Source organism: Scyliorhinus canicula, chromosome 2 (genome assembly GCF_902713615.1).
Source record: "Scyliorhinus canicula chromosome 2, sScyCan1.1, whole genome shotgun sequence".
Classification (NCBI taxonomy): domain Eukaryota; kingdom Metazoa; phylum Chordata; class Chondrichthyes; order Carcharhiniformes; family Scyliorhinidae; genus Scyliorhinus; species Scyliorhinus canicula.
The window spans coordinates 197,944,168-197,966,912 of record NC_052147.1 but is presented as its reverse complement, the minus strand read 5'-3'; the positions used below and the strand labels follow the sequence as shown (position 1 = coordinate 197,966,912).

Below are 22,745 nucleotides of genomic sequence, written 5' to 3'. Positions count from 1 at the left end.
TGCAAACTCCACACAGACAGTGACCCGTGACTGGGATCGACCCCGGATCCTCAGTGCCTTAGGGCAGTAGTGCTAGCCACTGTGCCGCTCAAATTCACAGCATTTATATAGCATCTTTCACAGCCTCCATATCTCCCCAAATTAGCTTTACAGCTTAAAAGCACTTTTGAAATGTAATAATGTAAGAAATATTTCAATGTGACGGGGTGCATATTGCCAGGATTGTAATATTGGTAGGGCTATAGTAATTGCTGCACAGTTGCCAAAGTCATAACTGCACTGTAAACTTTGGCAGGCAAGTTCTAATATGCACTACAGTCAGAATATTACCATAACCTATAACTGTGCCCAACTGAATGTACTCAACTTCTTACTGTTACGTAGAGCAAATTATATTAGCTGGATACTAGCATCCAAGGTTAGGAGACTTTGGAAGAGGTGAGCATGAACATCATTTGACTTTTGGGAACAGGAGTAGGCCATTCAGCCCCTTGAACCTGCTCCAACATTCAGTGAGATCATCGCTGATCTCCATATACCTGCCTTTGGCCCATATCCCTAATACCTGAACAAAAATGTAACTGTTTTTGATTTGAAATTAACTATTGATCTAGCATCAATTGCCGTTTGTGGAACAGAATTCCAAACCTCCACCGCCCTTTGTGTGTAGAAGTGCTTCCTAACTTCGATCCTGAACGGTCTGGCCCTAAATCTTTTAAACCATGTCCCCTAGTTTTAGAATCTCCAACCAGTGGAAACAGTTTACTTTGATCTATTCTGTCTTTTCCTGTTAATATTTTGAAGACTCTGATCAGATCACCCCGTAACCATCTAAATTCTAGAGTAAACCAGCCTAACTTGAATAATCTCTCCTCATAACTTAACCCCTGAAGTCCGGGTATCATTCCTGTAAACCTAAATTGCACTCCCTCCAAGGCCAAAATATTCTCCCTGAGGTTAGATGCCCAGATCTGCTCTCAGTACTCCAAGTGGGGTGCAAACCCCAAGGTGCTTGTAAACAAAAATCCTGCTTCTTGCACTCGTGCAAAACTTTACAGTGGTTGAAAATGATATGTTCATTGAGCTTCCTTCTCTTCTAAGTTAGCTGATAGAGCACTGCCATTTTCATCCAGAGTTGGTAAGACTACAGCTCTTTGTGTTGATCCATTTGGTTTTGAGTCCATTTGGCTCTGTGCATCTGCCTTTGTATATGCAGCTAACCCCATGTTGCTTCATTAGATTGGCATCTTTTTTTTGAGGTATGCGTGCTTCTGCTCGTGATACCTTTGTGAACTTGCTCATTAAGCCAAAGTTCATATCTTGGTTTAATAGATCTGGAGGAGTGAAGGATGTCAAATTTGCGGTGACAGATGGTAATGGTGCACAATTCTGCTGATATCCCCAAGTGCTAATTGGGCATTTGGTTTTGGGTTGGAAGGCCTGTGACTCAGCACTACACCATTTGAAAGAGCAAGATGTCACTGCGAAAATTATACATTTTTCTTGAGGGCTATTTGGTCATCTCTTCTATCAGTGGATTTGTGGACAAGTAAAGCAGGTTATTCCATTTTGCTTATTTTTTTCTCCTGACACAGGCCATTTATGTTCAACCAGTGGTGGTGAAACTAATCCACCCTTGATGGTGAACATTGAACTTCTCAGAGTGTACCTTATACTGTACCTTGCTTCCCTCAGTGCTGCCAGCTGGTGTAAACCAAGGAGCAATATTGATCTGTCAATTATGAGCGGTAAGTCATAATCAACAAAATTCTTTGGAATTGTTCGATCTGAAATCATGTTAAGGACTCTGCACCTTCACATCTACCCAACTGTTATCACTGTGCCTCCACCTCGGATGGTTTATCTTGGTGGTAGAAGAGTACAGAACCCAGGGATGTGATAGATGAATCTGCGATATTGGTTGAAATTCAATAAAACAGTTGGATTGGATTTGATTTATTGTCACGTGTACCGAGGTGCAGTGAAAAGTATTGTTCTGCGTACAGCTCAGACAGATCATTCCATACATGAGAAAACATACATAAATACACAATGTACATACATAGACACAGGCATCGGGTGAAGCATATGGAGTGTAGTACTGCTCAGTAGAGATGATGTATGAAGAGATCAGTTCAGTCCATAAGAGGGCCATCAGAAGTCTGGTAAAAGCGGGAAGAAGCTGTTTTTTAATCTGTTGTTGCATGTCCTCAGACCGTTATATTTCCTGTCTGATGGAAGGGGTTGGAAGAAAGAATAACCTGGGTGGGAGGGGTCTTTGATTATGATGTCATCTTTCTCAACCCAAGGCAGCGGGAGGTGTAGACAGAGTCGATGGATGGGAGACTGGTTCGGGTGATGGACTGGGCTGTAGTTTCACGACTCTGTAGTTTCTTATGGTCTTGGGCTGAGCAGTTGGGCTGACCAGGCTATGATGCAGCCAGATAGCACGTTTTCTATGATGCATCTGTAAAGATTGGTAAGAGTAAATGTGGACCTGCCAAATCTCCTTAGTTTTCTCAGGAAGTATAGGCGTTGTTGTGCTTTCTTGGTTGTAGCGTCGACGTGGGTGGACCAGGACAAATTGGTGATGTGCACATCTAGGAATCTGGAGCTGTCGACTAACTCCACTTCAGCAGCACTAATGTAGATAGGGGTGTGTGTGATATTTTATTTCCTGAAGTCAGTGACCAACTCCTTAGTTTTGCTGACATTGAGGGAGAGATTGCTGTCGTTGCACCATGCCACTAGGTTCTCTATCTCCCTCCTGTACTCTGACTCATCGTTGTTTGGGATCTGACCCACTACGGTCGTGTCATCAGCAAACATATAGATGGAATTGGAGACAAATTTTGCCACACAGTCGTGTGTGTGTAAAGGGAGTATAGTATGGGGCTAAGTATGCAGCCTTACAGGGCCCCAGTATTGCAAACTATCACGGAGGAGTTGTTGTTGTTTATCCTTACTGATTGTGGTCTATGGGTCAGGAAGTCAACGATCCAGTTGCAGAGAGAGGACCCAATCCTAGGTTTAGAAATTTTGATATGAGCTCGGCTGGGATTATGATGTTGAAGACGGAGCTGTAGTCCATGAATAGGAGTCTGATGTAGGAGTCCTTGTTGTCGAGATGCTCCAGAGATGAGTGTAAAGCCAGGGAGATGGCGTCTGCTGTGGACCGGTTGCGGCGTTATGTGAATTGCAGTGGATCAAGGCATTCTGGGTGTATGGAGTTGATGTGTCTCATGACCAACCTCTCAAAGCACTTCATAATGACAGATGATAAGGCCACCGGACTTAAGATAGTTTGCCTGGTACTACTTTGACACTGGTATGATGTTGGTCTTCTTGAAGCAGGTGGGAACCTGGGAAGGGAGTAGGAGAGGTTGAAAATGTCCGCGAACACACCCACCAGTTGGTCCGCGCAGGATCTGAGTGCACAACCCGGGACTTCATCAGGACCCATTGCTTTCCAAGAGTTCACTTTCAAGAAGGCCGATCTGACTTATGACACTGATGTTCGGTAGGTGTGTGCCCGAGGCTGCTGGGGCAGTTGACAATGGTTTGTTGGTTTCCTGCTCGAAATGAGCGTAGAATGCATTTGAGTTCATCGGGGAGCGGTGTGCTGCTGCTGGAGATTCTACTCGGTTTTGCTATGTAGACCGTTATGTTGTTTAAACCTTGCCACAACTGACGAGAGTTCGCTCGATCACCTCTCCCACTGAACTCTATATGCACCTCAGACTAGATTATTATTCGCAGGATGCACTGCAACAATTCATCACATTTAATTTCTTCTCTAACGCTGAAGAAGACAAAAGCAACACCACTAGAGTTTCCGTCCAAATGTTGCCATGTTATCTTGGACATATTCTGCCATTCCTTTAACATTATCGGGTAAAAATTCCGGAATTCCCGACTTTAACATTGTGGAAGCTCAATAATCAGAAGACTCTAAACAGCTCAAGAATGACCATTGCCATCACCTGGGCTAGTAGCAGTGGATAAGTGTAGTTTTACTAGTGTATATCTGAAATTGAGCGAAAAGCATTTGTTACGGGAATTTCTGATCACGAACTTCAGTGGAAAAAAGTAGATGGGAGTATGAGATGAGTGGAATAGCACTTTATACTTATTGAACTAGAGTTTCACTCTGCCGACTATTGATTGTAATTTTAGTTTTCTGTTACTGCTAATTACAGGAAAGTAGCAAAAAATCTGACTTTGTAGAATTTTGTGCAATGTTTCTTGAACTGTTCGTAGTCATGCTTATCCGAAGTGTTGTGTTAAGTTTTAGGTGCTGTAATCCCCCCCCATCATTTTTATACTTTATAAATCTCTTAATTCCAGAAGAGAGAAATTCATGAAAATATAAATCTGGATAATGTTTGCTTTGTGTACATATTTTAGATGAAAGTTATAATCAAAGCATAAATTAGAATGGTTGAATGTATGTATTTGATGATGTGGAGATGCCGGCATTGGACTGGGGTGAGCACAGTAAGAAGTCCTACAACACCAGGTTAAAGTCCAGCAGGTTTGTTTCAAACACTAGCTTTCGGACCACTGCTCCTTACTCAGGTGAATGAAGAGGATCTGCACAGACGAGGAGGGGTGTAACAGACATCTAAAGATACTGAAAGATGCCCTCGTGCGAACGGGATATGGTGCTTGACTCATCGATCGACAATTCCAACGCGCCACAGCAAAAAACCGCACCGACCTCAGAAGACAAACACGGGACACAACCGACAGAGTACCCTTCGTCGTCCAGTACTTCCCTGGAGCGGAGAAACTACAACATCTTCTTTGCAGTGTTCAACACGTCATCGATGAAGATGAACATCTTGCCAAGGTCATCCCCACACCCCCACTACTTGCCTTCAAACAACTGCGCAACCTCAAACAAACCATTGTTTGCAGCAAACTACCCAGCCTTCAGAACAGCGACCACGACACCACACAACCCTACCATGGCAATCTTTGCAAGACGTGCCAGATCATCGACATGGGTACCACCATTACACGTGAGAACACCACCCACCAGGTACACAGTACATACTCTTGCGACTTGGCCAACGTTGTTTACCTCATACGCTGCAGGAAAAGATGTCCCGAAGCGGGTACATTGGCATGTAGACCCTGCAACAACGGATGAATGGACATCGCGTGACAATCGCCAGGCAGGAATGTTCCCTTCCAGTCGGGGAACATTTCAGTACTCCAGGGCATTCAGCCTCTGATCTCTGGGTAAGCGTTCTCCAAGGCGGCCTCCAGGACGCGCGGCAACGCAAAATCGCCGAGCAGAAACTTATAGCCAAGTTTCGCACACGAGTGCGCCCTCAACCAGGACCTTGAAAATGAAAATGAAATGAAAATCGCTTATTGTCACGAGTAGGCTTCAATGAAGTTACTGTGAAAAGCCCCTAGTCGCCACATTCCTGGGCCTGTTCGGGGAGGCTGGTACCAGGAATTGAACCGTGCTGCTGACCTGCCATAAAAGCCAGCGATTTAGCCCAGTGTGCTAAACCAGCCCCTATTCATGTCGCATTACATTCATCCCCCACCATCTGGCCTGGGCTTGTGAAATCTTACCAACTGTCCTGGCTTGAGACAATTCACACCTCTTTAACCTGGGGTTACCCCTATCTCTGGATCTATAAAGACCTAATTACCTGCAAATGCTCGCATTCAAAGCATTGTCTTGTATCTTTGAATTTGTCTGTATATATGTTTCTGGAACCTACCTCTTCATTCACCTGAGGAAGGAGCAGTGCTCTGAAAGCTAGTGTTTGAAACAAACCTGCTGGACTTTAACCTGGTGTTGTATGACTTAGTGTGTATTTGAGTTTCAGCTGAATGAGATCTTGTTTTCTTTTAAGCTATACCTAGGTTAGTAAAGAGGTCATTAATATAATTTTTTTCATCTCCTAATTGCAGAAGTATTTTTCTGTAAATTCTAAATGAGTGAACCTGCATTTGAAACTAAAAGCTTGGCTCTCAATATCGTTATTGCTAGCTTCTAAATTTATGCTTATGATGTGGGTAACACAGCAGAAAATAGCAAATATAGGCTGTGGAGAGATTTGTGGGCTCCCAACAACAAGGTATTGAAACAGGAGCTCTGCTAAATCTGAAATGAAGATTAAGCCTGCACCAGTGAGCTACAAAGTTTTGTCTATTGAAAGTAGTTTGTTCAGAAGTCAGCAACTAGAAATTCGCAGTGTCTGCTTGTATGTAGTTAATTATTTTAGGAAATGCTAACAAAAGGAATCAGTAGATTTCAGAAAAAATGTGGGCTTATAACCTCTGTTTTATTAGTGAGGGTGTTCTATTCGCTGGGTCAGTAAATTGTTTCTGTTGGTTGCACGGCTTTCAGTGATTTAATTTCGGACACATGGAGCAATGAGCACAACAGCATCCATAAGGCTGCCACTGGGTTAAATCTCAAAGTTCGTATCAGTTAAGTTTTAGTAATGGAACCTACAAAAAAGGTGAAGTTTATGCAAGCTTGTAGAGAATCCAGCTTTTGAGAACATTTTAGAAGTGGCATGTTTTTAAATTTCAGCAGATTTTGTATAAACACTAAAACGTGGAAACACTTTTGAGTGCATGTTGTTTGATTTGGCTCGGACATATTTCTTCAAGTAGTGCCATGAAACCTTGTGTACTCACTTGAGAGAGCAGGCAGACCTTGGTTTAACATCTCATCTGAAAAACATTGCCTCAAACACTGCATTCCTTTCGCGCAACACTGAAGTGGCAGTTTGGATTATGTACTTCAAGTCACTGGAGGGGACTTTGAAGCAGAACCCTCTGAAACAAGAGTAATACCACTGAGCGAAGGCTAACACCTAATATAAACCAAGAAAGTTCTATGTTCAGTCACTGCTTTGTGCAAAGGAAGCTAATTTTACTGAGCTAATGGTGTTGGGCAGGATAAAATCAACTGATGTTTGCAATTTTAATTGCAGGCAATATGTAAATGTAGAGATCAGGGGCGAAATTCTCTGCAGACCGTCGTAACGCCGATTTCTGGCGAGCAAAATTGGAGTAGATGACTCCGGCGTGGGGGCCTTCTTTTAGGCGGCGATTCTCTGTTCCCGGAGGGGCCAGCAGCTGACTGACGCGATACGCGTCAGTTTCACCAGCTGCGGAAGTGGTGAGGCCCGGCGTTTTTTGGAGGAGGAGGAAGAGAGAGACTGACCCGGCGTTTGGGGGGGGGGTTCCGGCATTTGGGGGGGGGGGGGGTTTGCGGCATCGGGGGGGGGATTTGCGGCATCGTGGGGGGGTTGCGGCATCGGGGGGGGGGGGGTTGCGGCATCGGGGGGGGGTTGCGGCATCGGGGGGGGTTGCGGCATCGGGGGGGGGTTTGGGGGCAGCGGCGTGCAGAGAGGGGGGGGCGACGGATGCCCGGGGCCAACGCACCATCGCCCCCCCCCTCTGTACGCCGCTGCCCCTACCCCAACCACTCCCCCTCACCACCCCTACCTTCCTCCCCCTCACCACCCCTACCTTCCTCCCCACCACCCCTACCCCCCTCCCCACCACCCCTACCTCCCTCCCCACCACCCCTACCTCCCTCCCCACCACCCCTACCCCCCTCCCCACCACCCCTACCCCCCTCCAGCGCCGCCCCCCCATCTCTCGCAACGCCGCAACCCCCCCCCCCTCAACGCCGGGTCCCCCCCCCTCAACGCCGGTACCCACACCCCGTCCCCCTCCCTCTGAAGGCCGGTACCCACAGCCCCCCTCTCTCCTCCTCCCCCCCCTTCCTTCCTCCTCCCCCCCCTTCTTCCTCCTCCCCCCCCTTCTTCCTCCTCCCCCCCCCTTCTTCCTCCTCCCCCCCTTCCTTCCTCCGTCCCCCCTCCTTCCTCCTCCCCCCCCCCCCCCCTTCCTCCGTTAGTGGGGGGGGGGGGGTGCGCGGCGGGGGTGGGGGGGTGCGGCGTTGGAGGGGGTAGGGGTGGTGAAGGGGGTAGGGTTGGTGAGGGGAGGGGGTTGGGGTAGGGGCAGCTGCGTGCAGAGGGGGGGCGCCGGTGCGTTGGCCCCGGGCATCCGTCGCCCCCCCTCCTCTGCACGCCGCTGCCCCTACCCCAACCCCCCCTCACCACCCCTACCCCCTTCACCACCCCTACCCCCCTCCAACGCCGCACCCCCCCACCCCCGACCCTCCACTAACGCCGCACCCCCCCCCCCCCCCCCACTAACAGAGGAAGGAAAGGGGGCGGGAGGAAGGAAGGGGGGGGGAGGAGGAAGGAAGGGGGGAGGAGGAAGGAGGGGGGGAGGAGGAAGGAAGGGGGAGGAGGAGAGAGGGGGGGGTGTGTGGGTACCGGCCTTCAGAGGGAGGGGGACGGGGTGTGGGTACCGGCGTTGAGGGGGGGGACCCGGCGTTAAGGGGGGGGGAGACCCGGCATTGAGGGGGGGGGGACCCGGCGTTGAGGGGGGTGGGGGGGACCCGGCGTTGAGGGGGGTGGGGGGGACCCGGCGTTGAGGGGGGGGGGGGACCCGGCGTTGAGGGGGGGGGGGGGACCCGGCGTTGAGGGGGGGGGGGGGACCCGGCGTTGAGGGGGGGGGGGGGGGGACCCGGCGTTGAGGGGGGGGGGGACCCGGCGTTGAGAGGGGGGGGTTGCGGCGTTGCGAGAGATGGGGGGGCGGCGTTGGAGGGTGGTGGGGAGGGGGGTAGGGGTGGTGGGGAGGGGGGTAGGGGCGTTGGAGGGAGGTAGGGGTGGTGAGGGGGGGTGGTTGGGGTAGGGGGCAGCGGCGTACAGAGGGGGGGGCGACGGTGCGTTGGCCCCGGGCATCCGTCGCCCCCCTCTCTGCACGCCGCTGCCCCCAACCCCCCCCCGATGCCGCATCCCGCCCCCCCCCGATGCCGCATCCCGCCCCCCCCGATGCCGCATCCCGCCCCCCCCCGATGCCGCATCCCGCCCCCCCCCCGATGCCGCATCCCGCCCCCCCCCGATGCCGCAACCCGCCCCCCCCGATGCCGCAACCCACCCCCCCGATGCCGCAACCCAACCCCCCCACCCCCCCCCCCCCCCGATGGCGCAACCCACCCCCCGACACTGAACGGCGTCAACCATCCTCAACGGTTGACGTCGTTTTAAAGCAACTGTGATTTTCGCCGACGTGACCCGTGGCCACGTCAGCGGGACTTCGGCCCATCCGGGCCGGAGATTTGTGGAAACCTAAAAAAAAAATGAAATCCCGCCGGCGCCAGCTGTTTTCAGAGGCTGCCGGCGGGATTTGCACAGCGCCGGTTTTTGGCCGGTCAGAGATTTAAAAACCCTGCGGGAGCGGGATTAACGCCGCTGCCGGCCGATTCTCCGACCCTGCGTGGGGTCGGAGAATTTCGCTCAAGATGTGGACAGGATTGAGTTTGACTATGTTATACGCAAGCTAACATGGAGAACGATCATATCAGGTATACTAGGGCTGACTCTTAATCAAAGCTCCTTGGAATTGTGTACTAATGAGGAAAGAAGTTATTCAGAAGGGGAGAAGAGCAAATTGATGGAAGAAGAAGTAACTGTAAATAGTTGTTTCAATGGGTAACTTGACAGTTTTCTCAAACTACAGCTAATTTTGAAAGCACAGTTAAAAATGCTGCTCTCAAATTTATTCCAAATCTATACTCATCTGATTGGGGTCCCTGCTGGACACTGAAGTAACCAGTCTGTTTCTTGCCGGCAATTCGAAATCTAGTTTTCATTAACTGTTTGAAGTTTTAGCTTGTATATTTATTTGACTCTTCTATTCTCATAATGTAGTTATAGTTGGCTTAGTCATGTTCCGTACCCACAAAACATCATGTGGTATGAAGAGGACAAAATCTAATTCTTGTTTTCAAAACCTTCTGTTTTGACTGCTACTATACGAGAAACGCATTGGTATAGATGTCAGGAAAGGCTGGACGACAGCCTGGATAACTTTTCTATTGAAAAATGAAGGCTAAAGGGTGATCCAATAGATATCTTTAAAACTATGAAAGGTTTTGATCGAGTGGCTACAGAGAGAATATTTCCTTTTGTGGGGAAGGGCATAATTAGAGGCCATCAATATTCAAAATCATCGCCCCCATAACTCAAAGATGTGAAGGGTAGGTGGATTGGCCATGCTTAATTGCCCCTTAATTGGAAAAAATGAATTAGACTCTCTAAATTTAAAAAATAATAATATTCAAAATCAAGCACACATTGAGGTGCATAGTATTAAAGGGAATATTAAACAAGCATATGAGAGAGAAGGATTATAAATATTAGATTAGGATGAGGAAAAATGGGAGAAGGCTTGAATGGAGCATTAAACACCAGCTTGGACTGGTTGTGCCGAATGATCTGTTCCTGCGCTGTATATCCAATGGAATATGCACCCATTCTCTATTCCTGAACTTTTACAAGCATTTTCAAATGTGAGACTCCAATTTTTGCAGGCCTCATTCCATGATGACTCTTTGACTTCATTCCTTGTCCTAGTTGAGTTGCCTTTCTGTCTGATTCCTCCCATGTGTGAACTTTAACTGTTATCATGATGACAGATCAGAGCCCCGAATTACTTCCAGACAAATTGAACTAGTAAGTAAGACATCTGTTTTTAAAAAATGACATACAAGCAAAAAATGGCTGAGAATGTCAATTTTGAGAATGTAACTCCGTGACTGTGTGGAAAGTTACTTTGTACAGTTCTGGCCACCCTATTATAGAAAATATATTATTAAATTAGAAAGAGTGCAAAAATGATTTACTAGGATGCCACTGGGACTTAATGGTTTCAGTTGTAAGCAGAGGCTGGATAGACTGGGACTTTTTTTCCTGGAGCGTAGGAGCTTTAGGGTGATCTCATAGAGGTCGATAAAATAATGAGGGGCATAGATATGGTAGATAGTCAATATATTTTCCCAAAGGTAGGAGAGTCTAAAGCTAGAGGCCATAGGTTTCGGGTGAGAGGGGAGAGATACAAAAGGGTCCAGAGGGGCAATTTTTTCACACACAGGGTGATGAGAGTCTGGGGCGTGCTGCCAGAGGCAGTAGTAGAGGTGGCTACAATTTTGTTTCAAAAAGCACTGAAGACAGTTATATGGGAAAGATGGGTATAGAGGGATATGGGCCAAATGCAGGCAATTGGGACTAGCTTAGTGGTAAAAACTGGGCGGCATGGAAGTTGGGCCGAAGGGCCTGTTTGCATGCTGTAAACCTTTATGACTCTAGTTAAATGGTTCCTGTGCTAATTTGTCTTCATTTGTCTCCATGTTTCTCAACTTATTTGATGTGAAGACGAGCATTCTGTAGCAGTTCTGCTGATGCGTGTGATGTAGACACCGTCTATGATTGTTACACATACCCTGTGAACCTTATTCACCAATTTTGACGTACAAGCACAATAGTTTGATTGAATGGCTTGGCAACAGAGTGGTAGAATACGTATCTCTCAACCAAATAGGTATGGATTCGAGTTTAAAGCTACCCTAACTAATGTTCAAACCTGGTACTTCCAAGAATATATGCTGATCGTTCAAGTTATGTGCAGGAAACTGTAGAATTGACAAAAAAAACTTGCCTGCTGCAAGAACTTTAAGCTAATTGCTGAATGGATGCACATATCTAAAGGCATACACAGGAACTAGCAGAGACCTACAAAATACTTGCAGTCTAATTAGTACATTTATTGCAAAAGTACTTTTTAAATAGAGGATTTTAGTTATTCCTTCACCAAAATCTTTGACAGAATCAAAATTTCTCTGGGAAAGCTACATAAAGCTGTCAATGTGTAAAAGCTGGCCAAGGAATATAAACACAACTGTTGTCAAGAGTCTGACCTTGTGACGTGTTTATAGTCATAGAAAATGAAAATCTTATTGGGAACTGTTTTCTCCTGAGTTGAAAAAGGAGGTTTACCACTGAACTCTATATCATTCAAGGATTAAACACTTAATTTTCTTAGAATCTGTCATCGAAGAAAACAGCTTCCGAACTACCAGCCTTGTTCATGACAGAGTCCTTGTTATGGATTCATGTTTTGTAGCAATAATACAACTGTTCCTTTCTGAGCAGTTGTGTGTATACATGAGCAGTTTGTGCAAAGGCATCCCCTTTGGAATTAGCCTGTATAGAAACACCGGAGGGTATAGACTGTTTTTCATCTACAGAATCAATTCTGATGTTTTCTTTTAATTCACCTGAGAGCATTTAAAAAACCTTTGCATTCAAATTTAGTGAATGTTCATTTTTAGCACAAAAAATAGCTTCCAAATAATACGTTGTATCAAATAATTGTCCCTGCCATGTTGCTACATCTATCCTATTCCATCATCTCATTCACCACTCCCATGCCATACTCGTACGATTCCTTGTATCCCTGCAATATCCTCCCCATCCTTTGTCTCCTCTTCCTTGTCTGCCATCCCTACCACCCCTGTCAATCCATCTCATCCCTCATAGGAATAAGATCGCCAGCCAGGGTAACTTTGTTGGCCATTGTATCTTGTGCTGTAATTTTTTCCCTCTGCCAGCTGCACGCAAGTCATTCTCTCCAGTCCTCTATGTGCCTCTGCATGCGCCAGGTGGTGCCACCAAATAAATCCATCTCCAGGCACTAACTTTAAATTATCAATTAAAATAGTCCAGAAAGGCGAAAACTGAGTAGCATTACTGAGTGTTATTATAGATTAGTTGACCTACGTAATCTGACATCAATGTTTTTTAACTTTAAAAGGTATTTATGCTGCTGAGTGTCGCTGTTTTTCAAACTAGACCACAATTTTCTAACTGTGGTAATCAAAGTTGAACTAATATTGGGTGGGTGTTTTGTTCTATAGAGGTCTGTCGGTGGTGTTTTGTATTGCTTGAGCTTGCTTGAAAGTGTACAAAGAGGAACAATGATGTGCAATTTACCTTTATTTTGGACTAAAAAGAGAAAATTAGTTAAAGCCTTGGATACATCAGATCTTTCTGACATTCCAGTCGCGGATTATCCCAGTATCACAATCACAAAACAATTTGATTTCTTCCAGTATTCCACTAATGTATTCCTCTCTCATTTCAGAAACATTGCACTTTTCTTTAGCATTTCTGGATTAGGCAGGGAGAAAATGGATCATGTTTCTCATTCCTGATCCTTATCCACTGACTCCTGTTGAAAGTGTGCCTGTTTCAACATCTTCTGTAAAGCCTTTTCTGGTGTATGAGTAATTGCTGTTGGGTACAATGCTAGAGATCCATAGTGCAGAAAAGTAAACACCACTTCTTTTTGGTCAGTTGAATGTCAGCTTAATTTCTGACAGAACTGATCACGATGCTCAGTAGCTGCAAACCAACAGTAAGAAATTCATACATAGAGAGTTCTTCTTTGCCTGATATAGAATACATACACTGTTACTTTAGCGAAATGAGCTTAGGCACTGGTTGGCAAGAGTCAAGATTTGGAATTCTTAAGTACAAGATGGTAGCACAGTGATTAGCACTGTTGCTTCACAGCGCCAGGGACCCGGGTTTGATTCCTGGCCTGGGCCACTGTCTGTGCAGTCTGCACGTTCTCCCTGTGTCTGCGTGGGTTTTCTCCAGAAGCTCCGGTTCCCCCCCACAAGTTCCGTAAGACGTGATTGTTAGATGAATTGGACATTCTAAATTCTCCCTCTGTGTACCCGAACAGGCGCTGGAGTGTGGCGACTAGGGGCTTTTCACAGTAATTTCATTGCAGTGTTAATGTAAGCCTACTTGTAACACTAAAAGATTATTAACCAGCCAAATTATACAGCTTAATTTGCTATGCAACAGCATAAGTAGATGAAAGACCCCATATTCTGGACATTGACTTGCACAGATCTCTGTGACTTGCACAGATCTCTGTGACAGACTGAAAAAAATCTCTCTTTATAATGGAACCAAAGCTGTTTTTTGAATAATGCCCTTCTATTTAGTGTCCTGGAGATTTTCCCAACACATCTTTGAGGTATAATGGGTGGAATAACAAGCCATGTACCTGTGTAGAGCTGCATTTGGAGTTCCTGAAACATTTTCCTCCTCCCTGTTGTTTCCTTTTCAGTGTTTCTCCATAGACACGAGTAACCTGAGGTTATTGACTATGTGCCATTGACTGGCATATATTGATTCTGTAATACGAGGCTTCCATATTGCCTGCTATTTCTGTGCTCAAATAGTCTGCGCTTATTTTTATAGTGAAATCTTGTCCTTTGAGTTCAGTGTTATAAATGTAAAAATTCAATGTTCTTTGCATACTTTTTGACATCTGTTTTTGCAGTGATCTCTTGTATTAAATGTTGAATAACATTTGCATATATCCGAAGTAATTTTACTTTGCAGTTCTGCCAACACTTTCCTAATATTATCACAGTCTGAGTAGCAGTCCATGTCCTGCTGAGCACATCTGCGCTGAGCTGTCTGGAGACCATCAGTGTTAAGTGTTTGTAAAACAAAGAAAAGCAAAACCACTATAAAATCAGTCATTTAATTTCCTTTACTTGCAGGAGGGACAAGTGTTTCCGATGCTCTGGAGTGTCCCACAGATGAAAAACGAACCATACTTTCTTTGGATACTTCACAGATGGTATGTAATAAAGTTTTCGGGAAAAGACTCCTGATGGCAATAAAGTAAAAATTTAATTTAAACCTTTCCAAGTCCAACCCTCTTGTCATGCTTATTTTAACCAAAGCATCCATAAGGAGCTTTGTACTTTCCTCAATCAGCTAAGAACATATCTTGTGTTCCATATGAAGTGATTACAGGTACTCAATTAATCAGGAAGCTTGACTTTCATATTGGATTGTGCTGGTTGTTTAAGTTTGTTTTTGGAGTATGTTAACTTGAGGTACATTAGGTTGGTCTTTCCATTTTATGCCGTTTTGGAGAAGATTATCCTTCTATTTTAGCAATGCATAACTTTGTTAAAACATATGTGTTTGTTGGTCTTATTCTCTCAGCATTAATCTGCTTTATATAATGGAGAAATAGAATACTTGTGAAATATTAAATTATTAAATGTCTTAAATTATCTTTGAATATTGATCAAAAACTGTGCCATATGGCTTTCCTTGTTTGCAGGATTTGTCCAATAAAAAGAAACTTGCATTTGTGTAGTGCCTTTCATGACCACTGGATGGTTGATGGCAATAAAATATACGCGATGAGTAGTCACTTTTGCAATGTGGCAAATCATCCGAAAGGTGGCACCCCTAACAGTGCAGCGCCCCCTCAATACTGCACTGTGTGTGTCAACCTAGATTATTGCGCCGAAGTCCTGGTGGGACTTAAACCCACAACCTTCTGGCAGAAAAAGTACCATCAACTGAACCACAGCTGACGTGTTCTCATAAATTCCAGCATTTTGCATTTTGAATGATATTGGTTGAGGATTTAATTTATGCACTAAAACAAAATTGAGCACTCAGATATTTGTTGGATGCAACAGGGGTTACTATTTTTGAAATAACGCATTTGAATGGAGACTAATGAATCAGCAAACACATTTATAGCAGAACTAAGCTCACTGGCCTAAACAGGATGCTAAGCACATTGACCTGACCAGGACGCTGATAATACAAAGTTATTCCATTAAACTAGTCTTGCTTCCAGTATAATTTCAGATTTTGCAAGCTTAAATGCATTTACTAAACAAATGTCATCTATTGTTTTACGTTGGTGAATTTTAATCTGTTATAGCTTTCCAAACAAGAATAATGATTTTAGTTTCAGAAAATCAAAATAATTTGATCTACTTTGTCATGAAGTTGGGCAAACCTCCTTGACTAGATTGATGAGAGATCATAAAAGGGTTATGGTAGTTGAACATGCTTTTCTTAAATAATTGTCTTTCAGAAATGCTTAAACTGCTCCCAGAACTCTGCTCTGTGAATGCTGTCACTTTTACATTCCAGCCCATAAATCTTTTTTGTGAAAAAATCCAGCATGTGATGCGGTTTGGTGAACAGTTTCCAAAGTTAATTAAACAACTTGAAATGTACTGCAGGATCACAACATACTATATAGCTGAAGTGCCAGATTTTACATAAAGCGAACCAACATTCCACAATTCTCTAACCTATTCAAAGCCTTTGCATGAATTTTTAAATGTGAATTTTAACAAGATGTAATCCCCCTGAGCAGGAATTCTCTTCACACTGGAAAATCTGAGTGCTGAATTTTATGATTTTTTTTTAAGTGGAAGAATTTTATCCAACTCCATCTTGCGAAAAATACTGGTACTGCTTTCTGATGCGAGTTGAAACGGAAATTGTTTTTGTTCTCTCTGCATTTCTGTCTTGTATTGCCAGTGAAGAGTGAGTTTCAATAGACTAATCATATCTCCTAATTTCTTTTCTATATTTCAGATATTTTACCTGGGTTAAAGAATTACCATTAGTTACTATACTGGCCATTAGAGATCAGTTGCACATTCACCATATTCCTCAAACACCGAGTGAGTGGCAAACAGGTCACTGTAAGGCTAAAATGGAAAGTTTTATTTATTGGCTGAATAATTCATCAAAACAGTCTAGGCCTGCAAAATACTCCAGCACAATTTATAAAAATGAAAGTTGAATCCTTTTAAAAGTGTTTTTAGAATCTATTTTGTACAAAGTGACTGGGTCTTCTGATGTGAATTTCCAATGTGCTCAGATCTCCAGCTGAACTAAAGTTTAGTAGCCTGAGTTATGATTCACACCATTGGAATTCTTTTATGTTCGACATGAAATGAAACAGATCCTACACCCTGTGATGTGAGGTGTTCAATATCTGGATGTTACCATCTTCCTCCAAACATTTTCCTTGCTGGTTAAGCTCTCTGATTAATTTTGACATTTGCATGTTCTGTCAAACTGCGTAAATTAATGTCTTAAATGGTTCTAGCTAGGAACAACATTCTTTCAACATGATTTCTGAACAAATGTTTGGAGAAATAAAGAATATCTATTCTGGCGCAGTTTTCTCAATTAAACCACTGGGCAGCCAATTAGGAGTATAGGACATCATTGCCACTGAAACCACAGGATTTCCTTAATGATACAGTCCATTTAAAATCTAATGTTTCTATGCTTGCCAAATTTCAGAAAATCCAAAATGTTCTATTTTGTGATTTTGAATTTAGAAATATTTAACTATCAAAGGTTTCCTGTTTTAGAAAACATTACTGTTAGATTGAAGCTCTGCAGCATTTTTTATTTGGCTATCATTAATTAATAATTTAGTCCCTTATTTGGAATAAGGCAGCACTGTCCGTATTGGTAGATTAGTAGCATATGGAGCTGTCTATGGTTCCATACATGTTATTGTCAACAATTTTCTTTGAGGTGCTTAATAGAAATCTGAGCATCCTCCACTAATGGAGGGTTTACCAAAATACAACTCATTCCATGTGGCTTGCATAACTATAGGTTCCGCATTTATTGATTGACAATTAAAATGTCTTGAGAGCTAGCCTGTCCTCTTTGGTGAAATAGTGCACTTGCTGGTGCGCCTGTAGGAAAGTTAGGTTGGCTCAGCATTGTGTTTGCTTGGTTACCGTTACACAATAAGAATTTTTCTTCAGAATATTTTGCAAATACGAAGGATATCTTCATTTACCAGCATGCTCAATGCATTCCTTTGTTATCAATCAGGACAGGCAAACAAATTTATTATTGATTTCTGAAGGATGTGCCTCCAAAAATGGTGCATTATTTACATTTAATTTACTAAATGTTTTGTGTGCTTTTAAAAATAGAACACATATCTTTTCACAGTATGTTCTTTTTCAGTTTAAATCTTTCTTTGCCTTGTTCTGCAACAGCTTCAATGTTTCAATCTTACATGTTGAAAGTTTTTTTTTGTAAGCATAGCAGATCTGAGGATGGACTGTGGTACATTTTGACTATTTTGAAATTTATTTCTGCCACTTTTGCTGTGCTTGCAGTCTTTCTTTCTAGTTCTAATACATGTAAAATAGCAATTTCTGATTATTTGAGAAGAACCATTGCTTCTTATGCCTACTGTCACATTGTCCATATTTGTGGTGAGCTTCCAGTAAAGGTCCAAGTTAGCTTTTGTGTTCAGTTTCCTGCGCTTTACTTTTTGAGGTAGTTACTTTCACTAAATATTCCATCACATTTCCATTCATTAATTCTGTCCTATGCTTGTGCGCATATCTTGTATCTTTTGAATCATTAGCCTCTGCATTTGGACAGCAAAACCCTTTTAAGATCTCCTTGCCTGACCAGTGACAAATTTGTTATGTTGCTGGAATTGCAACATGAGCAAAAGATAATGTCCTCCAAGCACTTGGATACACCAGCAGCTTGACTCTGTTCTGCTCATCCATATATCAATCAACCACTGATTGCTTTTAGGTTTTGTTACATTGACACATCTGGAAGTGCACCAAAAGACCTTTGATCCTTGTGATTGCTTGTGTCAGCTCCCAACCGGAGGGCATTAGAAGTTCTTTGGTCTGTTGGGTGAAATGCTGCGATCAGACAGCATGGTGGAGTCATGAGGTCTGTTAGTACTCTACAGTTGTCGGGGGAGTAGGTCTGGGATCTGGCAGCAGCAACAGAAAGAGGTAGGGGTTGAAAGCAAGGGGGACTGCTAGTTTCTGATTTTGATGGGATGGAAAAGTTAGCATTACCAATTTAGTGGTAGCTATTTAAATAAATCTACATGTTCAACTGAATAGCAGTTATTAAAGCCAATGTGAATGAAGACAAAGAATGAGCTTAATCCACAATTATTGTGATACACTTTTGGTAAATAAAAATCAAAAATTATTGTCCTGTAGGTTAACTCTTCATTGGATTAAATGAAAATAAACAGAAACCCAACCGTCTGCATTTGCGAACATTGATTGGGTTTGCATTGTTTTCACAAAACCCAGGCCTTTTATTCACATGGTAACTTTGATTTGGCACACACTGTTCAATACTGTGTGTATGTCAATAGAAATTATATTTTCTGATGAGGCAGTACAAGCTGAATGGCTCAGCCAATGTGTGAGGAGCAGTGAGTGGCTCAGCTTTAGTTATCATTAATGTAACAAATTCTTAGACAATTAGGGAAGAGAATCAAAATCATGCATTGAGGAACTGATTACGTTGATTATTCTGCAGGGCACATTCCCTAGCACTGCAGTGAACCTGCACCAGCTCCAGATTGTAGGGAAGGAAGAAAATAGCTTCCCATGAAGTGTTTTTGTGAAGTTAATGAGCAGAACATTCAGGGGTAAGGATTTAAGGATTGGGAAAAATAGAGGAATGACAAAGACTGAAATGGGGTGAATTAAAGTCAAATCAGATACAGGAAGAGATTTGCTAAATGTAAAGTGATAAACAGTAAAAGTAATAATTAAAATCTCTTCAGGAATGACAGTCTGCAGTTTCAGTTGTGTCCTTTGATTGGAATGTTTGAGTGGCTGTTCAATACCTGCCCTAACCTTCTGTGACCAGTTTAATTAGTATTTAATGTGCAACTGCAGTAATAACTCACGCAGAGGGTGACAGTCCATTGCTTTTTCACTACAGTTTGTGGTGATGGGGTATTTCTTCACCACCACAAATTGTATTCTGATTTGCACATAAAATAATAGGGTGCACATTAAACACGTCAGTTTGGCTAGCAAATTCTGACCGTGTGTCGTACCAGAGGCATCCTTTTGTGAAACTTTTCAGTACAAAAAATTTGTAAATATGCTAGTTATTTACTTGCAGAATGGCAATGATCAGCAAAGAAAATTGATGTCAATAATACATAAAAATGATGGAGAATACTGATTTCATCTGAAAAGATTGGAATGCGTTTTTTTGTTAAAATAACCAGAGGTGATTATTTTTTTTAAAGTCACCACTGCAGAGGGTGCACTTCTCAAACATGTAGGTGAATGGTCTGTGAATAGCACTAACGAACTACTGATTATTAAAATACAACAGAAAAGTTGAAACTGATTTATAATCTCTGGACTAGTCACATTAGCTCCAGTAGAAACAATCCAAATGGAAGTCAGTAAACTCTGCTTACAAGGTTAAACTTTGACGTACATTGTTTCCCAGACTTGAGAACAAGATTTTGCGATGTAATTTCCTGCATTCAAATTTTGCAAAATCTAATTGTGGAATGAAAGACGTCAAGTTTACCATGCATCAATTGAGATGAATGTTATTTTGCTGATATGACTCTGAATTCATGAACGTTTCAGAATTATATAAATCTTTTTATCATCCTGAAATAACTGGGACATCATCACTGCCAGGGACATTGATGCAGCTCAGTAACCGGATGCTGGGGAGAATGTATGTAAAGGCCATAATGCTGAATATGATGGTACCCTGAAGGAATGGTAACTAGATGAAATGGTGTGTGTACGAGTTGCTTGTCGTGTAAATACCAACAACTGGAAGAGCGAGATGGCTGGCCACAGCTAGTACGAAGGGTGAACAAATAGGACGCGCCAAAGCGCCTGACTGGGCAAGCGAGGTCATCGTTTGCTCAGGCGGGAACCAGCCCGCTGACGCGATCACGTCAATGACATCAGCACGTCAATGACATCAGCGGAAGGAGAAAGGTACGCGGCAGCGGGCGGAGTGCGAGCCGAGTGCGCAGACGCAAATGTGGAGGCTGACCAATCAGCATCAGCAGCTGGTGCCTTTTTAAAGTGAAGTTCCCAGACTTCAGCAGAGGCCCAGGTCCAGCAGTCATTCCTGACGGGCAGTTAACATTGCTCTTTGCAGATTCTGCTGGCTCTTGAAAACCAGCAAAAGCTGACCAAGAAAATTGATTTAACAACTTGGCTGTTTAGGCGATGTTTAATCACTGACAGTTTAATAGTTTTGATTATAAATCAATGGTTAGACATTGCGATTTATGCTGTAAATGGAGCCAGCATTCCTTCACCCGTATGCAGAGAAGTTGTATGGAACATGAATACATGAAAGGTTGAGTGGGGAAATTAGTTCTATAATTATTGCACTGCTGCCTCACAGCGCCAGCGACCTGGGTCCAATTCTGGCCTGGGTGACTGTTTGCACATTCTCCACGTGTCTGCATGGATTTCCTCCAAGTACTCTGTTCTCTCCCACAGTCCAAAGATGTGCAGTTAAGGTGGATTAGCCCTGCTAAAATTGCAGTTTAGTGTCCAGGGACTTTTCACAGTAACTTCATTGCAGTGTTAATGTAAGCCTATTTGTGACAACAAAGATTATTAGGTGGGGTTATGGGGTTACATGGATAGGGTGGGGAGTGGGCTTGGGAGGGGTGCTCTTTCAGAGGGTTAGTGCAAACTTGATGGGCTGAATGGCCTATACGGTAGTGATTCTATTCTATTGAAAGGGCTAGGCTTGTGGGGGATTATTTTTCTTTTTTTTAAAGTAAATTTAGAGTACCCAATTATTTTTTTTCCAATTAAGGGGCAATTTAACATGGCCAATCTGCCTACCCTGCACATCTTTGGGTTGTGGGGGTGAAACCCATGTTGACACGGGGGGAATGTGCAAACTCCACACAGACAGTGACCCAGGTCCGGGATTCGAACCCAGGTCATCAGCGCCGTAGGCAGCAATGCTAACCACTGTACCACCGTGCTGCCCCATGGGGGAATATTTTAAATCTTTTTCGTTTTTAATTTTTAAAAATCACTTTCTGATTTAAGACTTAATAGATTTGAATATCTCATTTTTTTAAAGAGGGAAAACAAAGTATTTATATAAGCGTTTGTATTTTCAGACCAACTAGACAATCCCATTCGAACAATTCCCGGAGTCATGTTGCCCTTCAAAATCCATTGTTCAATTGAGACTTTTAGTCAACATATTTCAGTGAGCTCCCATCAGAGTTCTTGTTATTTGGTCTTATTTTGTCTGGTTCCCAGGGGGAGGTTGGTGGACAAACCTGACCCATCTAACTGTATGCACATTGGTTGTAGGGTGTATGTCAAAAGTTACAGAAAAGGCTGCTGAAATGAAGGGTATGAGTGGTAATCCTCCAATGGAGTCAGAGAGAGTGCAAAGCTCATTGGAAGGGAAGTTGGCGGAGATGACCTCCAGCGGGTGTGGCCACTCCTACCATAGTGGAAACGCTGACTGGAATAATGGCATGTGAATTCAAAAAACAATTTGAGAAACATTCTGAAAGGCAAGGAAGCTAATAATCTTTATTATTGTCACAAGTAGGCTTCCATTAACACTGCATTGAAGTTACTGTGAAACTCCCCTAATTGAGAGATTGGACAGGTTGGGGTTATTTTCCTTGGAACAAAGAAAGCTGAGGGGTGACTTAATTGAGCTGTAGAAAAGTGAGGGGAAGAGATACTGGGCAGGATAAAATTGTTTCCCTTGGTGGAGAATTCTAGAACCAGAGGACATAGATAAGTGTCAGAAGGTGTAGTGAAGACATGAGGAATCTTTTTACGCAGAAGGCAGTGGAGTCTGGAATTCACTGCCTGAGTTGGTGGTGGAGGCAGAGATCCTTAAGTAACTGGATCTGCATATTAAGTACTGTACAATGCTGTAAACTATGGACCGGATGCAGGAAGGTGGGATTAGAAAGGGCACCTGCGTGTCTTTGGACTGGCATGGACAAGATGGGCCGAATGGCCTGTGCAGTAACTTTTCTATGAAGGGAGATGATGGAAACCCTCAAAGTCTATCGAGGAGGCGCTTGGCCCGATATGGGAGAGGCCGTGAAAGAACATGGAGAGGTGCTGAAGGGTGTGGAGGGGATCTTGACCTAGCATAGCAACCAAAATACCTCATTGGAAGCCGAAATGCTGCTGA

At 43.6% G+C, this 22,745-nt stretch overlaps 1 protein-coding gene across 1 annotated transcript in view; it reads left to right on the top strand.

Moving 5' to 3' along the window:
• agps (alkylglycerone phosphate synthase) overlaps positions 1-22,745 on the top strand; it is a 213,311-nt gene that overhangs the window by 98,497 nt on the left and 92,069 nt on the right. Inside the window, exon 7 of the mRNA XM_038789318.1 lies at positions 14,480-14,559. Coding sequence (XP_038645246.1) covers positions 14,480-14,559 — 80 coding nt within the window. The remainder of the gene's footprint in view (positions 1-14,479; positions 14,560-22,745) is intronic.